Source organism: Phoca vitulina, unplaced genomic scaffold, assembly GCF_004348235.1.
Source record: "Phoca vitulina isolate PV1807 unplaced genomic scaffold, GSC_HSeal_1.0 scaffold10, whole genome shotgun sequence".
Classification (NCBI taxonomy): domain Eukaryota; kingdom Metazoa; phylum Chordata; class Mammalia; order Carnivora; family Phocidae; genus Phoca; species Phoca vitulina.
The window spans coordinates 3,966,505-3,984,736 of NW_022589713.1; the positions used below are offsets into that span (position 1 = coordinate 3,966,505).

General features: G+C 38.2%; 1 protein-coding gene and 1 pseudogene across 1 annotated transcript in view; one reads left to right on the forward strand and one right to left on the reverse strand.

Annotated features, from left to right (window-relative positions):
• Nucleotides 1-18,232, reverse strand: part of MME (membrane metalloendopeptidase) — a 97,405-nt gene that overhangs the window by 32,071 nt on the left and 47,102 nt on the right. The window contains exons 10-16 of the mRNA XM_032409190.1: nucleotides 16,278-16,379; nucleotides 14,540-14,676; nucleotides 14,337-14,430; nucleotides 13,062-13,190; nucleotides 12,203-12,301; nucleotides 9,748-9,828; nucleotides 8,353-8,456 (exon numbers count right to left, since the gene is read on the reverse strand). Coding sequence (XP_032265081.1) covers nucleotides 8,353-8,456; nucleotides 9,748-9,828; nucleotides 12,203-12,301; nucleotides 13,062-13,190; nucleotides 14,337-14,430; nucleotides 14,540-14,676; nucleotides 16,278-16,379 — 746 coding nt within the window. The remainder of the gene's footprint in view (nucleotides 1-8,352; nucleotides 8,457-9,747; nucleotides 9,829-12,202; nucleotides 12,302-13,061; nucleotides 13,191-14,336; nucleotides 14,431-14,539; nucleotides 14,677-16,277; nucleotides 16,380-18,232) is intronic.
• On the forward strand, nucleotides 3,175-3,663 carry LOC116635202 (annotated as a pseudogene).

Sequence of the window (18,232 nt, forward strand, 5' to 3'; positions counted from 1 at the left end):
GATGAGCCAAATAATCTTTTTTGTAAATCTTCCCCACATATCTATGCTCATGGAGATTCATTTGTGTCTCAAGTCTCCAGCACTCTGCATACCCACCCTGGACAGTTCCTATCAACGCCACCTCTGTACCACCTCATTTACCCATATATAATTTCCATAATACATATAATGCCCACATACATAATATAATAGCCCTCCATACTGTTTTTCTTGGGATAACCAAGTTCACTGATACAGGACTTCATGAGAAAGAAGACTGACTCTAGAAATAATACAGTGAAGGGGAAGCATCAGAGGGGATATTTTTTTGGTATTATTTATTTATTTATTTATTTATTTATTTTTTAAAGATTTTATTTATTTGTGAGAGAGAGAGAGAGCACAAGCAGGGGGAGTGGCAGGCAGAGGGAGAGGAAACAGGCTCCGCACTGAGCAGGGAGTCTGACGTGGGACTCGATCCCAGGATCCCGGGATCATGACCTGAGCTGAAGGCAGACGCTTAACTGACTGAGCCACCCAGGCGCCCCCAGAAGGGATATTTTATAAAGAAGTGAGGTACGTCTCTACCTCTGGAAAGTATGTTCCTTTTCTCTTGAGTCACTTGATGTGTAGAAGCCAAGGAGGAAAACTGTTTGGCTCTTATCAACCTTCACAGTTAGGGCCATAGAATTTTAATGCTGGAAAGAACCTTAGAGATGTTATACAGTCTAAATCACCCCGCTCATGTTATAAATAAGGAAACTACATGACTTTTAAAAGGCCACAGGTAGTAAATGGCAGCACCAGGACACTGAGAGAGTTCATGACTCACTGCAGTGGCAAAACTACAGTGTCACTTCACAGGGTGCCAACCTCCTTGTCGTTTTTGGTGGTGTCGGCCTTTCAGGAAAAACCACAGAGAGCTACAGCTGTTGGGCTGCCAGCCTCGGGGGGCCAACTGCTTGTTTGGGGGAGTGCTGCCACCCAATTAGCTCAGATCAGAAAAAAACAGCAGGCTTGAAGAAATAAAGGGGAAGATAAATGAACCAACCATTCTGTTTTGTTTTAATTCTAGAGGCTCCTCTGGTCTCATCCATATTAATTTAAATGTTGACATGTTGGGGCGCCTGGGTGGCTCAGTTGGTTAAGCATCTGCCTTCGGCTCAGGTCCTTGCTCAGCGGGGAGTCTGCTTCTCTCTCTCCCTGTACCCCCTCCCCCTCAGCTCCTGCTCTGTCTCTCGCTTTCTCACTCTCTCAAATAAATAAATAAAATCTTAAAAATAAATAAATAAATAAATGCTGACATGTTGCTTCCAGAGAATGTTTCACTAATAAGTAAAGGTTTAACTGTCGTTTTAAAAAATGTGCTGTCCTAGGGATGCCTGGGTGGCTCAGTCGGTTAAGCGTCTGCCTTCGGCTCAGGTCATGATCCCAGGGTCCTGGGACCGAGTCCCCTATTGGGCTCCTTGCTCAGCCAGGAGTCTGCTTCTCCCTCTGCTTGTGCTGTCTCAAATAAAGATAAAATCTTAAAAAAAAAAAAGATGCTGTCCTAGCACTTTGTTTCTTTGTTAATAGCACCAACCAAACTCTGCCTTTTATCAGATTTAATTGTTACTCACTTGCTTCTTGCCCTAGATGGTGAGCTCCTGGATGTAGGGCCACATTTTATTCCTCTGCATCCTTTACAGTGCTTAGCATAGCCGCTCAATAAAATGCTTATTGAACTGGTTCCTGTCAATGTCTCTGTTTTTATTTTGATGCATAACAGTGGGAAAGATACAGCAATGAAATAAGTCTTTGTAGTTTACGGTAAGTAACTCCATGGCTCAGTGGTCATGATTTACAAACACTGCCACATCACAATGATATCACAGAAAGTTCTGTCCCAGAAAACGAACAGAATAACATCAAGTCTAAAAAACAAGAGGGGCGCCTGGGTGGCTCAGTCGTTAAGCGTCTGCCTTCGGCTCAGGTCATGATCCCAGGGTCCTGGCATCGAGCCCCACATCGGGCCCCCTGCTCAGCGGGAAGCCTGCTTCTCCCTCTCCCACTCCCTCTGCTTGTGTTCCCTCTCTCGCTGTATCTCTCTCTGTCAAATAAATAAAAATCTTAAAAAAATAATAATAATAAAATAAAAAACAAGAAAATGAATTCTTTTTTTGTTATTATTCTTGTGCATTTTTTTCTTTTTAGAGTTTTGTTTATTCTTTTGACTCTAAGTGAATAATCATGTTACTGGAAGTAAATCATTATAGATCATATCTAAGTAATTTTGCCAATGGATATTATATTCTCAATTTAGCACTATTATTATCTGATAATATGACATATTTGAAATTCTTTACAAACTGGCACCAAAAACCCAGAGAACATAATGTTTGAGATAATTTTCGAAACACTAGGCACTCAGAAACCACAAGAACCAAGCTTTTTAAATTTAAATCCCTGCCCTTTGCAGTTGTCAGCTGCTCAAATGGGCAGGAGGCCGTTTTAGTGAAATGATTAAATCAGGTATATCACATACAGACTTCCTGACTTTCTCAATTTTTTGAATCTCTTAAACAAGGAGAATAGCAGAGAGCTGTTGCATAACTTCACCAACCATGATGGCGAAATGGCGGGATGCGATAATCTTTACCTTAGCAGCCAAGTCAATTTCATTAGCATGATCACAAACTGGCTATTGTAACATTTTTGAACCCCATGAACACTGAGGAAGGGTCTACATTCTGTTCCTCAGTGTTCAAGCTCTGGTGACACAAATACATGGTTTTCTGCTTTTAACAAGGGCTAGTGCCGGCACAAGGTGAAGAGAAAAATGCAATGGGGTGTTAAGAATAAGGAAGTAACATTCCAGTTGAGTCCAACAATGTATAGGTTTCTGTTAGATGAACAAGGGCAGAAAGGGTGGTCTGAGGTAAGGGACAAGGAGGAAGAAAAGATGGAGCAATCACTTAAAATAATTCCTATGGCTGGAGCTTTGGGTAATGCTGGGGGTGGGGATAGGGTGAATCTAAGGGAATTCTGGAGAGCTGGTGGGAGGAATGCAGAGCTTTGTACCTGTTTCATGGGGCCGACAACATGGATATCCTGAAAGGTTTTCATCAGGATATAACAAGACTCAATCTGTGTCTTTAAAACAAATCTCTAGGCTTGACACAGGACCAGAGCATGCGAACACATCTAGATCTCAGGATGTCAGGCGCAGGGGACCTTCCTAAAGGAAAGCACCAGAAGCATTCCCAAAGGAAACGAACAATGTTCACTGAGTAATAACTGGCAGATCTGGAATTCTTGTTCAGCAAGAACCCCTACCCCGCTCCCAGCCTTCAGAAAGAAATGGCCTCAAAACTGAAGATACATCCCACGGTACCACAGGTTTGGTTCAAGACTCATAGAGCAAAACTCAAGAAAGTTAAACAACAGCAATTAGCTGGGGTGGAAGTCAAGACCAGCTCTTCCAAGAGAAACATGGATGCACCTCCAGCACCCCCTGATGGTGCCTACCCTGCTTCCCTGGTTTATACAGATCACCCGATACCTTCCTTCCAACTCAGCACATGCTCCAATTTTAAGGCTCTCCCAGACCATTCTGTTGGCCACACAATAGTCCATTTTGGCTACTGCCAAGATCCTAACATTTACTCCCTTTGTCCATTATGGAATCTCAAATTCTTTCCATAAGCATCACTGCTAATTCTTTTGGTTCTTCATCTCCACAAAGAACTTAACAAGAGAAGCTAGACACAAAAGGTCAGACATTATAATGATTTGCAATGATTCCCATACAAGAGACAGATACAAGATCTGCACAACATGGATGCATTTGAAAAATATCTCCGTGAAAGAAAAAAGACACAGAAGTGCCCATGTGGTGGAATTGAGTGGAAAGAGGTGCTAAACAAACATTGGGATGGGGATGTTTCATGTTGTAATTAGGATGGCAGTAACCTGGATGTATAAATTCATCCAAAGACACAGAACTGTAACTCTATTATTATGCACACCACAAAAAACAAACAATCATGTGACAGGATGAAGTGTTAGCTAATGTCACGGCGGTAATCATTTTGCAATATATAAATGTATCAGATCAACACATTGTACACCTTAAACTTGCACAGTGTTGTGTGACAACTGTATCTCATTAAAGCTGGAGAAAAAAATTTTAAATTATATCTCAATAAATATATATAATGGGACTACTAAAAAAATAAATAAAAATAAAAAATAAAAAAAATCTCTAGGGCCATAGTATGGAGAATAAGCTGAAGGAAAGTAAGATGACTGGTGATAAGATTAGGAAAAAATTTGTAATAATTCTGGTGAACAATGAGACATGTCTGAATTTAGTCAGTGATCATGGAGATGATAAGCTGCAGATCCCCTCACAATACCTATATAATATTTAATTAGCAGCTGGTGGGCATAAACTTTTTTTTGTGAATGGGGATTTGAAGTAGATATCACTGTCAAATGTCAGGGATGAGAGAGAGGGATCAGTCTAGAATGATGAGTTCCTGATTTCTGTCTTGATAGCAATAAGGTGAAAGTTGATGAAAATATGGGGAAATATGAGGATATAGGGAGAAAGATGATCAATTTTTGCCCAAAATGGCAAATGCTGTGTTTGTAGGGTCAATGGAACACCTACATAGAGATGTTTCATAGGTAGCTAGACATTTGGGTTTGAAGCTCAGCAAATGAATCTGGGCCAGGTGCAAATATTCAGTGGTCATAACGATGGTAGAAGATGCCAAGAAGCACACGAGTTTGCTCAGTGAGGGAAAAAAAAGGTCCAGAAGTTTATTATTTGGATAACTGACTGAATTAATTTAAATTAATTGCTGCCTTGAAAATTTAATACATCATTTCTCTACAATACCCTACAGTGCAAACCCTACATAATCAATAGTTTTTCTCATCTCTGTCCCCTCAGTTGTGGGTATGGACACCTATTTCTCCTGCAAGACTGTGGCAGTGAGGACCTGAGCATCTGAAAATGTAATTCTCTGAGAGGTAACTACAAACAACGAGAACAAAGTAGACATAGTAGATGTTTTCTGCCTGGACAGACACAGTGAGGATTTGAACTTGGTGCTACATAAAAAAGTAAGGAAAACATAGTGACTTTCTTACTATTAACCAGGTACAAAATGGGTCCAAAACCATCAATCACTACAAGAAACCTCAAAAAATACAAGGAACTGTACAGTCCTAATGATTTGATGTGATAATTGTCAAAAGTGCTTGCAACATTTGGGAAAACAAAAAATAAATTTTAGGGGCGCCTGGGTGGCTCAGTCAGTTAAGCCTCTGCCTTTGGCTCAGGTCATGATCCCAGAGTCCTGGGATCGAGTCCCGCATTGGGCTCCTTGCTCAGTAGGTAGCCTGCTTCTCCCTCTGCCTGCCACTCCCCTGTTTGTGCTCGCTCTCTCTGTCAAATAAATAAATAAAATCTTTAAAAAATAATAAATAAATTTTAAAGCTAAACTGCCAAATTAAAGCTTCACCCTGTAAAAAAAATTTCACAAAATTAACAATGGACAGTATCATTAATAAAAAGGAGCTAACACTAACTCAGGGGTTCTCACCTGAAGTTGGGGGGGTGGTACTGAAAAAGATACCAGTATCCGGGTCCCCATCCACAGGCAAGTACATCACAAGTGAAGGTTGTGAAGTTGAGGCCTCAGTACTATTTCTATTGCCCCCCAGGTGACTCTGATGTGCAGCCAGAGTTTAGAACCGTTGTACTCAGTACACAGGCAGAAGAAGGAGAAGAAAAAGAAACTAGGCTGGCATGGCACAGAAGACCTTAGAAGACATACTGCACTTGTGATTGACTATCAAGAAGCTCATGGGAAGGGCGCAAAAGGTTCTAGTGAGCTATGCATGCTACCGATGAAACATTCATTAAAATATTGTAAGGGCACCTGGGTGGCTCACTTGGTTAAACATCTGCCTTAGGCTCAGGTCCTGATCTCCAGGTCCTAGGATCAAGCCCCACATCGGGCTCCCTGCTCAGTGGGGAATCTGCTTCTCCCTCTCCCTCTCCTGCTCCCCCTGCTCGTGCTCTCTCTCTCATTCAAATAAATAAATAAAATCTTTAAAAAAATATTGTACACAGGGCGCCTGGGTGGCTCAGTTGGTTAAGCGACTGCCTTCGGCTCAGGTCATGATCCTGGAGTCCCTGGATCGAGTCCCGCGTCGGGCTCCCTGCTCAGCAGGGAGCCTGCTTCTCCCTCTGACCCTCCCCCCCTCTCATGTGCTCTCTCTCTCTCATTCTCTCTGTCTCAAATAAATAAATAAAATCTTCAAAAAAAAAAATATTGTACACAGCTTTCACTTGTGATTATTGTAAGGGAAGAGGACTCAGGAGAAAATCAACACATATGATGAAAGGGAATGAAAAATGCAAACTGTATTACAAAATGATTACAGAACTTTGGGCTGCATTAACTTCAAAAGAAAACATCAAGTAATAATTCAGCAACTATTTTTAAAATTATGAAACAGTCTTCTGGTGTCATATGGGTGCAGGTTATATTAGCTATTTTCAGAAACACCACCTGACAATATTTCTCTGTAGATATTTTACACGGTACTGACAATTATGAATTGTGAGCATATGTATTTTTAAAGAAATGAAAATCTTCAGACTTGTAAGAAACTTCTCAGATTATAAATTTACCCACTGCATATTCTTTTTGGTGACTTTTTGTGGGTTTCTAGAAATAGGTTTTCACAACTGATTATAACACAAACCATATGCACCCATTCTTCTTCCTTCTTTGCTAGCTAGGGCACAACATTCTCCAGCCTTTGCAGCCCTGTTTCTAGCACCAGACAATACAACATTTGCTGCAGTATAAACCCTGAGGTGAGCAAAAGAAATCAGTCTCTCTTTCAGGGTACCTGACGGATTCAAATGTTCTGTAGGGATTAAAATGTATTGGCATTGTCATTTAGGAATTTTGTCCAACCTGTACTTGGTTTAACTGGGAACAGAACAGCCTGCCATCAAACAGTCCACTATCACTTTGTACCTTTCCTGACACAACATTTCCGTTCTGGTGGTAGGGTTTATTATATCATATCTTTCTTACCCTCTGATCTTGTAATGTAATATAATATAACCAAGGTCCACCTTCGATTCTCCTAGTTCCCAGTAACACCTGGACTTAGTCAGTGTTCTAGAATAGTAGTTTAATAAATGAATAAATGAAAGAATAAATGAGCACATGAGTGCATTGGTTTCAAGCACCTCACTGGCATTATTTTGTCTGTTACCATGCAAATCAAGGTAGTATGTTTATTTTTCATTTGCTCATTCATTCATTCATTCATTCGGTTTTAACTGAAAAACCTTCTATGTGTTCAGCACTGTGCTGAACAGTCAAAAGGAAGGATAGCCCCTGTTCTCCAGGAGTTAAGAGCCTAGCAAGAAAAAGTCAACATAAGCAGCTTTAGGGATCTAAGTGCACAAACACACGTTGATAAATATATTAGCCACACCCATTTAGTTGAAAACTCAAGACTAAACTAATGTTAATGTTAATATGAAGTACGAATGCCACTAATAAGCAGAGATGAAGAGCATTTGAAGGCGACTCCCATGATCTATTTGGCTGCCACAAGGTTGATGGTGTTACAAGGAGCAGTCTAGGAAGGGGATGGGGCTGTGGGATGACTGGCCCATGGAAAACAGGTGGGGCTGGGGGTGCAAGACCATTCTCAGTATTGCAGGTGCGGCCTCACAGAAGGCTTGCAGGAGCTCTGGGTTACTTAGGCTAAGGTGTTTTTTTTTTTAAGATTTTATTTATTTGACACACAGAGAGAGATCGACAGCCAGAGAGGGAACACAAGCAGGGGGAGTGGGAGAGGGAGAAACAGGCTTCCCGCCGAGCAGGGAGCCTGACGCAGGGCTCGACCCCAGGACCCAGGGATCATGACCTGAGCAGAAGGCAGATGCTTAATGACTGAGCCACCCAGGCACCCCAGGCTAGGGTGTTCTTGAGAAACTTGTCCACAAACAGATAACAGTCTCACAGAAGGCTTGAAAGAGCTCTGGGTTACCTAGGCTAAGGGGTTCTTGAGAAACTTGTCCACAGAGTAGAGGAAATAGGCAGTAAATGAGAGGAAACCAAAGAAATGGGGGTAGCCTGAGGACACCTTAATAAAAAAATTTTTAATTTTCTTAAATCTTTGACCCATCTCTACTATGATAGTCTTAGATGCTCTTGGAGGTACTCACTCCATTGACAGACATTGTACTTTTTTAACATTATTTTAAATCGACTTCTTTTTCTTAACCCAACTATGAGGGACAAAGCCCCTTTTCTGAATGAACATATAAGAAACGAATATACATACTCATCCTTGTCCACCTTTTCTCGGAGCTTCTTTAGCTGTTTATTTTGGCTGAACTTCAAGTTTTTAATTATGTTCTCAAAGTATTCATCTTCCCTGTAGTTCAACTATATTACATAAAAGATTTTGGGAAAATTAGGCAAAATTTTTGCTAAAAGCATAGGGGATATGTTCTTAAATTGTATCAGTTAATAAAGTTAACAGAGAGCATTAAAACTTACCAAAGAAGGATTTAATTCTCATTAGCCTAGTTCTATACTACATGTCACTGCTGCTTTAACTGAATCACTACTTTAGCCTATTCTTCTGTAACTAATCAAATGAAACCAAGTGTCAGACAAGCTTTCCTATATTGACATTAACCCTTACATGACAGATGAGACAAGAGTCCATTCTTAATTTAGCACTTACTATGTACCGGGCACTGTTCTCAGCACTTTATATATTACATGTTTTTAATCCTTATAATATAATATAATCTTATGAAGATGGGCTGTTACCACCATTTTAAAGCTGAAGAAACCATGCAGACAATTAAGTCACTTGCCCAAGTTAGTGAGTGGTGAAGCTGGAATTTGAACCTAAGTACTTATCTGTGAGTCTTTGCTCTTAGCCACTGGACTCCTGAGACAGGGCCCCCGGGACTCACATGCTGCAGCCTGTTCACTTACAAGAAATAGTCAAGCTTTTCTACAAATTGGAAGAGAGGAGAGGACACTGTGGTTTGCAAACCCCCACGTGATGCTAGTAATCAATGGATTAGGAATCACTGTCATCCCCAGGTCTGGGCAAGGATCACCTTATTGTCACCAGGGTTTCAAAGTAGTTGCGGGGACCACAAGGTTAGCAACAGGACCCTCAGCTGGGTCTGAAATCAATAGCATAGTGACTTGAATCGATTCTGTTCCCTTTTCATTGTTACATTACCAGAGGGGAATAAAATCGCTTCTGGTTTTCAAACAGTAGGTTTTTGTTTTGTTTTATTTTTTAAATACAGAGGCATGACCTGGTTTTTATCCAGTGGAGGAATAATTGGAAAGTGGAGGAAAACTGAAGACTTGACTTTTCAGGCCTGTACAAGGTGAGATAAGGAGCCTGAGGGCCGCCTGTTGCTCATCACTCTGATGTCTACCCCTTGATGCACTTTAAAGGACACCAGATTCTCCCACTACTGTTCAATGGACTATATGGAAACCAAAATAACAAAACCCAAATATGAACCAGGCCGATGAAACAAAAGGCTAAAACTAAAACATAGTTTTGGCTTCAGTGTAAAAGGCTTTATATAACGAGATCTTTGGCTTTAGGCTACTTCACATAATTTCTGGCACCCCACAGCTAGAAATGACATTACCACCAGGCCCAGGTATCATTAGCACAGTCTTCATAGAGACTTACCTCGAGGTATTCATTATTCAGTTTATTATCATTTGAAATAATGTCATCAGGATAGCCAATTCTTTCTTTAATGGCTAAGGCCTAGGAAAATTAAAACATTGAATGTAAGGGCAATTACATAACTTCCAAATGCAAACATTATAATTTGCCATGACTAGCAATTGAATAACTTGATCCATATTGCTTACAAAAATAGTATTTGACAACACTTAAATAGAGATCTTTGAAATGGCTTCTCCCTAGGGTTCAAAATAAACAAAAAACAGCTCTGAAATTTTGCTTCTAATACCCTATTCTCATAGGCTCCAGCTTTCCCAAGAAAATCAAAATGAAAACTGACAAGTCATCGTTCCACATGTATTGTACTTCTATGAACTTTTTCCTCTGAAACGCTTTTTTCTTCAATTTTATAGGAGGGGTAATATTTAGAGCTTCCATTCTAGCAGCTTATAATTATCTTTCCACTTCACTGAGTTGGCTGAGAAAACAGATATGGGCTTCTAGGTTTAGTGCTAATATTCTTTCTGAATATTGAGTCCTGGAGTTTGTATGTTCTCTTTTGGTCCCCAAAGCCAACGTACCTACCTGCCCACAGTTAAATGAGTGGCATTATTTAAAAAAGTAGAGAACAGGATTTTCCTTGCTATACCAGCTCATATTGACCGCTTGCTTACTATCATTTCTAATTTTTATTTTTATTATTTTAGAATTGTTTACTTTTATTATTTCATTATTACTACTTGTTTCCTATTATGATCTCTATTTCTATTTTTTTTATTTCTCTCATTTTTCTCAAAGATATTTGACTTTTGATTCTATCATATTACATTGTTCTTAAATAATTTAATTATGTTACAAATCTGTTTCATAAGCACAGGATTTCCGCAGCGGATCAGACAGGATATGTGTCAATAAGCCAGTTTGGCCCAAGTCTGTTTTCTTGTAGATTTCCACACCATTGCCCATTACAATCAGCCTCCTCTTGAAGGTTTTTTATTTTCTAGAAGACACTTCCCCAAAGAGTGTCCTAAGAGGCACAGACTCTATAGAAATGGGTCTACATAAAAAGGATTTATTGTCCAATACTTTGGGTAAATACTGTGACAGAAACATTAAGCAGGCTTCTTTACTGCAGTCTAAAATGTAATGAGTATTAGATATGGTGCCTTAAGTTCATACCCTAGGAGCATGTAACCTAGGGTAAGGTGGGAGCAGGGAAGGCTTCCTACAGGAACCAGTTTCCTAAATTCTTTGAGCAAGGGACCCTTTTTTCATGGAACTACTTATGGGTCCATTGGCTTGTGATACCACCTTGGGAAATGATGATCAAGCACAATCCAGTTGGCTACATCAAATAGAACCATGTCACAGATAGATAGAAAAACATGAAAGGAATAAATCCAGCCTGAACTTCTGAGGACCTAGTCAGTGATGGAAAGATAGGTATATTGTAGTGCCTAAATTCTAGACCTAACCTAGCCACAGCTTTGGGATAGCTGAAAAAGATAGTCCTTTCACATGCTTTAATCCTGGAAAAGAACTAGACTACCACTTGGTTTTTGTATTATAATAGGTTCATAAAATCTTTCTGTTTCAGTTTGAAGAATGGTCTGTTCTTGCCACCTCAACTACAGTGGAATTATCAGATTGTATGTGAATACTACTCCCAAAGCATATACAATTTCCACTGGACATGTTCCTTCTAGTTTTATATAGTTATCAAGACAAATGATCATAGTGAGTTTAAACCTAAGATCTCCTTAGACATCTGACACCTTTGTTCTTAGGCAAGATATTAGAAGTTCCAATAACAGGTGCACAGTGGGGGTAGGTAGGAATAGTTATAAAAAGGCTCCCTCAACATCTCTTTAACCGTAAATCACCATGTAATACTTAAGTAATACATCACCTTACCTTTGCTTGACAGAAATTTAGTATTTTTCTCCCTGGGTCATATAAAAATTTAAATAAGGCATGTTTTAAAAATTGAGCTGGAAATCTGCGGTAAAAATTGAAAGGATATTTTTAGGCTTTGGCAGAGTCCCTTTGGGTATGTTTTATAAAAAGAGGAAAAATATGAACCACTGATAGTATCTTTCAGAGCTTTATTGTTCATATAGGATTTTCTTCTTATTTTCTGAAGAGTCCTTTAAAAAAAAAAAAAAGGAAAATCGGGGATCTTTCAAAATTTTGAATTGAACATGGAGAGTAGGAGTTTTTATTATCTCTTTGTAAAGAGATAATAAGAGGTGAAAATCGTAGAAACAAATCTTTATCCATGAAAACTGTTCCTGGAAACATGACATCTTGAAGGAGATTGCTTTCATTTTATGCAATCCCTGAATTTTTTTCTGAACTTCTTTTAAAAGTTGATCTTTTCTTGTAAAGAAATTGTTTAATAGTTAGCTCTGCTTTTATTTATTTATTTATTTATTTATTTATTTATTTATTTTACCTTCTCCTCAGCTTTCTTTTTCGTTTCAGCATCCATCCAAGTGAGGTCATCTAAAGTCTGAATAAACACCTCACGGATTTGAGTAATCAAATCCTCAACCTAAAACCAAAGGAACAGAAGACAAATTTAGGAGATGAATTAATTTTTGGTAACACAGATTTTAAAAAATAGGGCTATAAGCTGTCTTTATAGGACTCAATAATATGTTAATACATGCAAATTTATAGATAAACTGTGACATAAACAAATGGATATATGTGGATAATTATATTTTTAAAGGAATTTTGCTACCACCAACACTAATGATTAAATAGGTCTTATATATGCGTTAATTAAAAAATCATCTTTAGAATGTAATAGTTTCCATGATTATAAAAGAATTCACATGAAATAGTAACTGTTATCACTGTTAGTAGTTCAATTAAGAAGTAGTATTTTAATAGTTTCTTTAACTTTAAGTTCCACTGTCTTCATTTCAATAACAATGAAAAATGGAGTACATTTTTTAAATATTTCAAATAAACTCTGGTTTACTTTCAAAGTTTTTCAGAAAACACTGATTTTTGGTCAAATTGCTAACAGGAGACTTTACAAATGTCTCTATCATCAGAACACATGAGTGGATACTCTGAATACACTGCTTTTGGAAAATGGACAATTGGTTTTGGACTAGACAATCTTAAGATTAGAAACATAACCAGACCCTTGGGGGAAGGAGGGGGAGATTCACTGAGAAATAACAACAAATTATGATTCCGAGATTCTCTGCCAATTAATAAAACTAGCCAAATTATGAACTATTGTAATTGCTAATCGATGCAAACAACTAACTGATACAGTATCGTGCTGAAAACATTACCACATGTTTACTCTCTCCAGCAAATGCTGCTTCCACGTACAGCCTTCCCACAGCATTTTCCATATTTCCATTGACATAGTTTGCACAACGTCTCCATGTTGCTGTTTCTGATGTTGTGCCATAAAGGGCCTGTGGGTAAGAGAAAGGAAATGGCATCTGAACACAAGTAGATGGCCACAGCAAAGGAGAACACACATTCCACAGGACTCTGTTCTTTATGTCCCTTAAGTTCTTGCAAATGTTCATTGCTTCTCCTTACAAGGCATGTTGTCCTTGCCCATGACAAAATGTAATCCAATTGGACAGTTTACTTATAAATAGTCCGAAAACAAGGTATATTTTCGGTAGCATGTCCCAGTAGAACTTTAGGCTATTACAGGTGAATATCCTTCTAGACAGCTTCAGAAAACAACAACAACAAAATGCCCCCCCATCCAAAACCAAACAAAAAAATAATAGTTCCAACTGCATAAACATAAACATGAAGTAATGTTCAATATATGTAACCGGGGAGAAATCTGGTATACAAGAAAACACATTCCTGTTTTTTAATGTTTTGGCTGAACTTTCAGTACTTAGAAGAACTGTACGTATATAAATTTAAGCACTAATGAGGGGATTAACTGAAATAAGGGAAATTGAGCAAGATACCTTTTTTACATTCTTTAATTTTAAAAATTTGTCTACATTTTCTTTCAAAGGGTAAATGCTAAAAATTTCAATTAAACAGTTATTTCCTTTCCATAACACCAACCAGTACATTTGCCAAAATGTCTCCTTCTTCTATCCCTCCTGCCCTCTCCCCTCACCACAGGACTACTAGGATGATTGTTTAAATAGTGAAGGTACAGCCTAATAAAAGGCCTTATGGTTGTCCCCAGGTAGGTGTGCTCTCAGTGGATTGTCTATATCAATGTAGTCCATCTGTCTGTGTGTCTAGTGTGCTACAAGCACCTGAAAGTCAAGTTAATTGAGATATATACCCTTGCAATTACTTTTAACACAACAAAAAACCAAGCCAGTACTCTTTCACAAGCTGCTCCAATAACCAAATGCATCTCCTTCCAGAGCAATTCAATCATGGCGCCAGAGTAGACAATCACAGGATGGCAAAGCCCATGAAAGCTGGCTTTCCTAAATATGGGCGAAATAACCAATACTTGGCATGTTGACTCTTGGCAAAGTTCACCACATTCTAGCACTGTACATGGCAAGCCTTCATAACCATGTATCTCTTTATGCTTTAAGTCTTAAGAAAAGAGATTTTTTCTTCACCTTGCGGAAAGCATTTCTGGACTCCTTGTAGGTTCGGCTGAGGCTGCTTACAAGATCCATTATGAACCGCCAGGACATTAAATTTTGAAGATCTCTGTATAAAAAAACCCACCACCCAGCAACAGAAAAGATGAGGCTGCAAAGCTTCTAAAGAGTGATATTAAATGTAAATTTTGAGGACATAGTCACTCTGACATACCTACCTGGCAGAATATTTGGTAAGAATGAGCTTAAGTTTGGTTAAATATTCTGGAGCATAAACAACCACATCTTCCTCATTTGGAATACTAATATTCACAGTTGACATGATTTCATTTGTGAAATTTGACCAGCTGAATGGCTGGAAAAAAGCAGGCAGAAAACATTCAGTAATTTTGGATTTCTCTTCTTGGTTCTAAGACTCAATTATGGTTATGGAGTCAGACATGGTTAGGGTGTCATTTGCATCACTATATAATTATCACGATGGTCAGTGTGACATTTGTTTGGAATTTTTCCTCCATTGTTCCAATCAGTTTTTGAATAAAACTTAGTTCTGTAGCATGATTATTCAGATAGCAGCAGTAAGCCAACCATTTAAGAGCAAAAGCAAAGCTTCTAAGGATAGAAGATATACAGCTAGAAATTTAGCTCAGTGTCATCCATCTTGGTCTAACTCACACACACAAAAAAGAAATCTAGCTTTAAAAATAAAACTTCCTTAGTTTATGCAAAAATTTAAATGGGTATAAAGTGTTTATCTTTTAAAAGTGGATATAACAATCCATTCAAACACCGTAATACACCTCAGTGGAGATCCTGCTATAAATGAAAGCATACTATTGTCATAGGAGAGGTACAGTAATGTTATAGATACAACACGAATGGTCCAAAGAAGCCAAACAACACATTTGAAACTATCAATATTGGGTCTATAGGCGTGCAATTTTTACACTTTGGAGCTGCTAAAAGATGAAATCTTATCTCTTATTCTCTAAAAGGGAATTGTGGTTATTCAACCACCAGTAGATATAAGAAAAAACCCATAGACATGGAGACTATGCAAATCTTGCAGCCGTATTTCAGTGTTTGAGAAGTTTATACATTTGTAAGTATATAAATATACTGATCACTTATTAAGTATTAAGTGCTATATGCTTTTCTTGATTCTCTTTGGTGGTTTGGACCATTCTTTCAAAATGGATTTATGAAGCCCTTATTATATTAAACAGTTCTATGTGACAAATTCCTAACAATAGGTCATGCCTTTACAAAGTCCTTTTTTTTTTTAACTGTAATTAGGGCCAAAGAGAATTCTATCACTGAATGTGATAGTTTGTAGATTTTCCTATCTTGCTTCACTTCCCGATCATGTGCATCAACTAATACACAAGGATACACACATAGTCCCCAAAAGAGATTACTGCATCCTAGCTAATGAATTACTACTATTTATAATGGAATTTAGGAGACAAATTTTTCTTATTTCTTGGGTTCTATTTCTCCATCATGGCTCTGAACATCTCGATAGATGGCCTTGATGAGAATATGGCAAGTTCTATAAATAAATTATCCTTTTTAGGAGTTAAAAAGAAATCTAGTGATTTTATTATTTGACTGTCCAAGTCCAGTGGCTATATAATGGTCTCTCAGAAGGATTTTCCATTTTAATGTTTTCCAAACCCTTTGCTACAACAGTTCCTAGTATCATTGCACAGCTGCTTTGAAAGGGGTTTTACCTTTGAAATTCACTTTAACTAAAGCAAATACAGTGATTTCACATAGGTCTGTGTTTTTTTTTCCAGTCTTATCATGAAGTCAAATGGTTGGTGTCATCTAAATTCATTTTGAAGTTCAATTTATTTCAATAAATAAGTAATCACTGAATTTTAACAAACTGTATTTCATTGTTATAATTTTAGAAACGGCACAATAACAGAGAACACGAAACTTGCTACTTACCTTCCCATCGATATCTAGTGAAAAGTTATTTTGGATCTGGGCTAATGTCATTTTGTTGTAAAGAAGCATGGGGTCATTTCGATCTTCAGGTTTAGTTGTAGCCTATGGATTTAATTTTTGATCATTATTTTAGAACTAAGAATACTTCAGAAAAACATAACTCTCTATGAGGGGAAAAGAAATATGGAATAGGCACAATATAATTTAAGTTCTGTTTTGTATACTTGTTTATGGTTAAAATAAATTCATATCAAAAAGAAAATTCAGGAGATTTTAAGTATATTCAGTAACAATCATCAAGATTTGGCTACTGTGTCAAGTATAAGATTCTTCAAAAATCTTCTTATGCTTTGACAACCGCTGAACCCCCTAGGCAGTGTCCACAGTCCTCTTTTCTTCTAAGGGTCATGGTCAGCTCAGTTGTTCTGTGATTGTTTTATATGATAACTTTCTCAAATACAGTCATCTGCAATGTATCTCTCAAATACTCTCTCCCACTTCCGCATTGCCACCATTCAGTATCCCAGTTAAAATCCAGACAAGAAAAAAAAAGCCACAATGACTTCTGCAAGAATTTAAAGCAAGAGAAAAAATTCCTAGTAAACAGCACAGTTATCTGAGGAGAGTGCTAGCACCTTCTACTTTTGTGCTGTCCTCCTATCCTGCCTAACCAGTTCAGAATGCTCTATACTCAACAGCATCCAGTTTTATTTATTTATTTATTCATTTATTTTTCACAGAATCAAAAAAGAAATGCAGTAACAACTCCCCAACTAGTGGCTGAAATAGGAAAAAGCAAGAGAGATGAAAGGTGGAAGTTTAACATGGGAATTATTTCTCAGAGACAATGGCTCCAGTTTCCCCTTTAGGTCACTTATTTATTCACTATTTAAAAAATCATTTATTGAACATCTGAACGGGATAATAAGCTGCACAGGTGATTCAAAGAAGACTAAGACCTTACCCCAACCTGAGTCTAAGAGAGGAGAAAAAACATAGACACAAATCATTTTGAGGTAAGATATGATTATCAGAGAGCTAAGGCTGATCAAAGGAGAACATGGTCTGGGAAGGTGCAATGGCAGAAACCCAAGGCAATACACTGTTCTCCTCTAACAATTCCGTTTTCAGCACAGAACCACATGTAACCCATCCAACTGCCATTCATCCAGCTGCAGCTCCAAGCAAACTCTGGTTCTGATTGGAGATTTTGGGTGTCACATAGCTCCAGGAAACCTAAAATTGCCCTCAAAGATCTTTAGTCTTCAAGATTCTGATGGCGGTGGCAAGCACCTGGGGATTCAGGAGCACAGACTGTTGTTTACAACGTCAGGGAGAGCCCTGTAGATTCTAGACTGAAACTGACAATGGGTTTAATCAGTAACCTTGATGCTGCTTAGACAGAGTTCACTCCTTGAGACTGCAGACTCTGTCAGAGGAATGTCAGACAAGAAAGTGCCAATTCAGACTCCAAGCGTTCATCTGAAACCAGAGGAAACTCAGGAAAACATCCTATGACTTTGCTGTTCCTGTCAGATCCTCTGAGCCAGGCTGACAGTCGGAACTCGGTCACACTGAGCCGTCACGTGGCAATGTTCAGGGACTAATATTAAGCAGAGGGATAGTCAATCTCTGTGATCACCTTAAACTTTAAAATAAAACAAAGTAAAACTACACACATCAAAACTAAAACAACTTTGCTCGATAGTTAGCAATCACATGTGCCCTGAGTCTCAAGGACATCTCAACAACTGTTTGACTGCAAATAGTTAGGCTTTTGGTATAATCCACTTATAATTGGTAATTAAGTGTATCTGGCTTAATATTTGTCAAACTTAGTTATGTCTCCTTGATGTCAGGAACCCAGTTTACTACAAAATTCTACAGTTTCAAAGGTCTTCTTAAAGTCAATGATTCATTACTGAGCTAGGCATTTTTACCAGTTGTTTAAAAAG